At 50.3% G+C, this 5,742-nt stretch overlaps 1 protein-coding gene across 2 annotated transcripts in view; it reads left to right on the top strand.

Annotated features, from left to right (window-relative positions):
* LOC107101521 (carbohydrate-responsive element-binding protein-like) overlaps window positions 1-5,742 on the top strand; it is a 53,039-nt gene that overhangs the window by 42,187 nt on the left and 5,110 nt on the right. For both annotated transcript variants that reach the window (XM_015400467.1, XM_015400468.1), the window contains exons 12-15: window positions 14-129; window positions 443-565; window positions 658-785; window positions 910-1,033. In XM_015400467.1, coding sequence (XP_015255953.1) covers window positions 14-129; window positions 443-565; window positions 658-785; window positions 910-1,033 — 491 coding nt within the window. The remainder of the gene's footprint in view (window positions 1-13; window positions 130-442; window positions 566-657; window positions 786-909; window positions 1,034-5,742) is intronic.

Below are 5,742 nucleotides of genomic sequence, written 5' to 3' on the forward strand. Positions count from 1 at the left end.
TTTCTCTTGTTAGTTCAATTTAGGGCTGATCCAGGCCAACTAGCTCCACCTAACCCTGCAGACAAAGACTCCAACCCCAAGTTTCCACATTCTGCCTTTTTAGGACAAGGAAAGCTGGAATCTACCAAGGTATCCTAATTTTGTTTTTTCATTCTAGTAAGATTTTTTTTATTTATTTATGCCCAACCAATCTCATTTTAAGGGTTAAATAAGGAAAAATTCTACCAACATGCAAAATAGAAATATTTTGTTGATATTTCTTTTATAATGTGTAAAACTACTTTTACGTATGTCAATTTGTGAACTTTCTTTTAAAGATAGTGATATTTGTTTTTACAGCAGCCTTATTTTATATACAACTTTGTTAAAGGACAAATGTAAGTGGTTTATGGGAACATGAGTTTTAAATTCGATCTCTAAACCCCTTTCTGCCTCTCTATAGCAAACAGAGACTAGGAGAATCACTCACATATCTGCGGAGCAAAAGAGACGTTTCAACATAAAACTGGGGTTTGACACTTTACAAAACCTTGTAACCACACTCAGCTCTCAGCCAAGTATAAAGGTACACCAAACAGATAAAGGTATTAAAAGGTGGAAGCGAATGAAAAATTGTAAATAGTAAAACGGTGTACTTTATGTGTTTTAATCTCACAGATCAGCAAAGCCACGACCTTGCAGAAGACGGCAGAGTATATCAGCAAGATGCAGCAGGAGAGAGCTCAACTGCATGAGGAGGTTCAGCGACTCAGGGAGGAAATACAGCACCTGAACTCTTCCATCAAGTCAGACATTAACTTCAGAGAAATCCACCAGGATTACAAAGTTTCTTTCAAGACTGTACACCACCATGAAGATGCATTTATGTGCTCTGTTGACTGATTATGTCTTTGTTTGTGTTTTGCACAGTGTTTGCCAGCAGCAGCTTCCAGCCACAGGTGTTCCCATCACGCGGCAACGATTTGACTACATGAGGCAAAAGTTCAGAGAGTACGTCCGGGCTCAAACTTTACAAAACTGGAAGTTCTGGATTGTATCCTTATGTGTGTAAAAACCTTCTTTAACTCCCAAACCCTTTGAGTACGGTGTACCATTCCTGACATGATTAGACATAAATAAATAAATAAATAAATTAATTAATAAATAAAATTAAATAAATAAATAAATTACAGATAAATACAATCCACTGGTAACATAATAGGTTGAAATTTAATAATAATAATGGAAACTTTATTGATCTCACACTGTAGAAATTTACCTCAGCATTTAACCCATCCCCTTGGCAAGCAGTGGGCTGCCATTGTGTGGAGCCCGGGGAGCAGTAGACTGCCAGTGTGAGGTTTATGCTACGTTCCCACCGGACGCAGCAGGAGCAGCAAAATTGCGTCTGCTGCTTAATTTTTGCTGCTTGTACCAGTTAGTTCTGACGTGCGGCTAAAGCAGCTTTGCTGGTCTTGCTTCGCAGTTCACCTCGGCGGCTGGTAGGTGTTTTTCATCTAAAGAATCCAAACTGCAGGCATCAGGATAATAAAAGCGAACATATTCTGCCGGCAGATTCTGCATTTTAAGTTCATTTAGGCATCAATAAACTGTTTCAGAGGAGTGATCACAGCGCTCTGTATCATCAGCGATGTGTGTTTCTCACGGCCAGCTCCCTGATCAAGTTTCTTTGATTGGTTGACGCGGCGCATCGAGCAGCAAAAGTTACATTTTTCCATCTCGAGCAGCAGCGCGTTTGCGACGCGTCACGCGCGTCAGATGCTTAAACGCTCCCGACGCGCTGCTTCAGCTGCTCAGACGCGCTGCGCCTGCTGCTCAAAACGCTCAAAATGCAATAAATTACTAAAAATATAAATGTAACTTTTGCTTTTACTTTACCTTGCAAATTTTTAAAGAAGGTGTCATGTTTGGCTTTATGTGCCGCGCCCACATGCAGAAACACACTCGGGAAAACAGGTACAGTCTCAGGGGTTTTATTTACACTTAGTCAAACAGATCACTGAGATTATGTCAACCAAAAACTACAAGAACTGGAGCGCTGCCAGGAAACCGGTCTCGTCTAAGGAGGAAAGAGAAGAGGTTACCGCGGAGAGTCAGGTGGAAAAAACCTACGGAGCTGAGCTTACCACAGAGCGCGGACACCGGACCGGGAGGGAAGCAGTGAGGACTTGGCGCTGTCTGATGGTGATGTGACAGGTGTCAGCGTGACCAGAGAGCGGGGGAATGTGGAGTTGTCCGAGCAGCCTCCGGGGAATCCGGGGATCAGAACCAGCGGGAGGAACCAGGGAGAAACGGGGGGGCCAGGGACCCAGAGACTGGGTGACCAACCTCGATACTCCTGAGAGGACCTGGAAGGATCCGCCACGAGAGGAGACCATGATTCACGAGAGAGAACCTGGGAGACACAAACGCAGGAGTATGAGCCAGAGAAAAGGTAGGTTAGGCGAAAGGCCGTGGCCGATCAGGCATACTGCAGTGGTAACACTCTGGCGTCCTCCCGCTGTCTGTGCGCTGCTCAAATAGTGCAGGGCCGGTGCTGCTGAACCACTTGCAGGTGTGCATGCCCCGCCCACCAGTCAACAACAGACACCTGTGAAGGTAAACAGTAGAGGCCGAGTCCTGACACCACCCCCCCCTCAACGGTCGCCTCCTGGCGAGCACGAGGGACGGAAGGACAGGAAGGAGTCGATCAGGGACTGATCCGGGATGGAGGAGCCAGGAAGTCAGGACCAATCCTCAGGACCGCAACCCACCCAGTCGACGAGGTTCTGAAAAAACCTCTGCCTCGGGGACGGGACGCCACGATCCGTTGGACCTGACGTCCGTGGTGATCCTGGGTTGGCGGAGGGGGTTCAGCCGGAGGGACACGTGGAAGTTGGGATGGAAGACGGAGTGAGATGGAAGACGGAGGCGGACGGTCGAGGGACTAACAATGGAGATGATCTCATAGGGGCCGTTAAAACGGGGAGACAGTTTCCGACAGGTGGCCCGGGAGGGGATGTCTCGGGTGGAGAGCCAGACTCGCTGACCGGGATGGTAACTGGGGGCAGGGCGCCGCCTCCGGTCGGTGAATCGGCGGTTCTGTTCGGCAGTCTGTTTGAGTGCTTGGATGGTTTGGTTCCAGAACTGCCTACAACGAAGGATGTGGTGGTTAACAGTAGGGATGGCGATCTGTCTGTTATCCTCGGGGAGTAGCGGGGGTTGGTAACCAAGGGAGACCTCGAAGGGGGACCTGCCAGTAGCTGTGGAGATGTGACTATTGTGAGCTTACTCCACCGAGGGAAGGTACTTGCTCCAGTCAGAGGGGTTATTGGACGTGAGACAACGGAGGGCCGTCTCCAGCTCCCGGTTCAATCGCTCTGTCTGACCGTTGGTCTGCGGGTGGTAACCGGAGGTAAGGGTGTACCGGGCCCCAAGGGCCCTGGCAAATTCCTTCCAAACCCGCGAGATGAATTGAGGACCACGGTCAGACAGTATGTCCTGCGGGATGCCGTGCAGACGAAAAACATGTTTTACTAGGAGCTGGGCCATCTGGAGGGCTGAGGGGAGTTTTCTAAGGGGGATGAGATGGCAGGCCTTGGAAAAACGGTCTACAACAGTGAGGATGGTGGTCATACCTTGTGAAGGAGGGAGGCCGGTCACAAAATCGAGGGCTATGTCAGACCAAGGGCGCTCGGGAACAGGTAAGGGCTGGAGGAGGCCTACAGGAGGTCTGTTGGAGGACTTGTTCTGGGCACAAAAAGGACAAGATTGGACAAATTGTTTGGTGTCTTGGGAGATGGTGGGCCACCAGAGACGTCGGGAGAGAAACTTGAGGGTTCTAAGGATGCCTGGGTGAGCAGAGAATTTCTCAGAGTGGGCCCACTGGATGACTCGGGAACGTACAGAGGTGGGAACATAGGTGCGTTTAACCGGGCCATTGCCTGGATCTGGGTCAGAACGTTGAGCTTGTGAAATCATGTCCTTTATCTCCCACTGGAGGGCACCGAAAACACAAGAGGGAGGTAGGATGGAACTGGTTCCTTATCAGAGTCGGGGGGAGCATAGAGGCGAGACAGGGCGTCAGGTTTCAGGTTCTTTGAGCCAGGGCGGTAGGAGATTGTTAAGTTGAAGCGGGAGAATAAAAGGGACCAGCAGGCCTGTCTAGGGTTCAAACATTTGGCAGACTGGAGGTAGGCCTGATTCTTGTGGTCGCTCCAAATTAACACGGGCTGCTCGGACCCCTCTAGCCAATGGCGCCACTCTTCCAGGGCGAGCTTAATGGCCAGGAGCTCCCTGTCCCCAACATCATAGTTACGCTCTGCCGGGGTCAGACGCTGAGAGAAAAAGGCGCAGGGATGAAGCTTCTCGTCCAGGTCCGAGCACTGGCACAACACCGCCCCTACCCCAGAGTCAGAAGCGTCAATTTCAACGGTGAATTGTTTTGCAGGGTCAGGGTGAATGAGGATGGGTGCTTGCGAGAATCTTCTCTTAAGATCGGTGAAGGCTCTGTTAGCCTCGGGGTTCCAAACAAAGGGGACCTTGACAGAAGTAAGAGCGCGGAGGGGAGCTGCGATCTGACTGTACCCCCTGATAAAGCGCCGGTTAAAGTTAGCAAAACCAAGAAAACGTTGTAACTCCCTCCTGGTCTCTGGTACAGGCCAGTTGAGCACGGCCTTAATCTTCTCGGGGTCCGATCGGACCTGCCCCCCCTCCAGGATGAGTCAGAGAAAGGTGACAGAGTGCTTGTGAAACTCGCATTTCTCCGCCTTGACAAACAACCTGTTCTCCAGAAGCCGTTGGAGGACTAGGCGAACGTGATGTATATGTTCGGAGAGGGTGCGGGAGTAAATGAGGATGTCATCTATGTACACGAAGACAAAGATGTTGAGAAAGTCACGGAGAACATCATTGACCAGAGCCTGGAAGACAGCAGGAGCGTTGCACAGGCCAAAGGGCATGACCTGATATTCGAAGTGACCAAGGGGTGTCTTGAAGGCCGTCTTCCACTCATCCCCCCGGCGGATCCGCACTAAGTGGTAAGCGCTACGTAAATCTAACTTAGTGAAGATGGTGGCAGACTGGACCGGCTCAAGGGTGGAGGAGAGGAGCGGCAGAGGGTATTTATTCTTTACAGTTATCGTGTGAGGACGAGGGAGGACGAGGGAGCCGTCCTTCTTGGAAACGAAGAAAAACCCCGCACCGAGAGGCGAAGACGACGGGCGGATAAGTCCAGCTGCGAGTGACTCTTTGATATATTTCTCTAACGTCTGACGTTCGGCCCGAGAAATATTATAGAGACGGCTGGTCGGCAGCGGGGCACCCGGCAGAAGTTCGATGGCGCAATCGTATGGGCGATGTGGCGGAAGCGGGCAGGCCAGGGTCTTACTGAAAACCTGCTTGAGGTCATGATACTGCTCAGGCACCAGTTTCAAGTTCTCAGGATCAACCTGAGCACAGGACAGTTAAGGAGGCGGACTAGGCGGTTCAGCAGATTGCAGACATTCAGCATGACATCTGGTTGACCAAGAATTAACCCGTCGGTCGACCCAGTTTATCTGCGGGTTATGCATCTGCAACCACCGGAAACCAAGAACAATCGGAGCATGCTTAATAGGAAAAACTAAAAATGTAACTCGTTCTCTATGGTTACCAGAGACCATGAGTTCAAGAGGCTCAGTACGATAGGTTCTTCTAGGGAGAACCCCACCGTCCAGGGCGGAAACCTGGAAGGGTGTGCACAAAGGCATCGTCTCGAGACGA

This window comes from Cyprinodon variegatus, unplaced genomic scaffold (genome assembly GCF_000732505.1).
Source record: "Cyprinodon variegatus isolate N-32 unplaced genomic scaffold, C_variegatus-1.0 Scaffold1108, whole genome shotgun sequence".
In the NCBI taxonomy this organism is placed as follows: domain Eukaryota; kingdom Metazoa; phylum Chordata; class Actinopteri; order Cyprinodontiformes; family Cyprinodontidae; genus Cyprinodon; species Cyprinodon variegatus.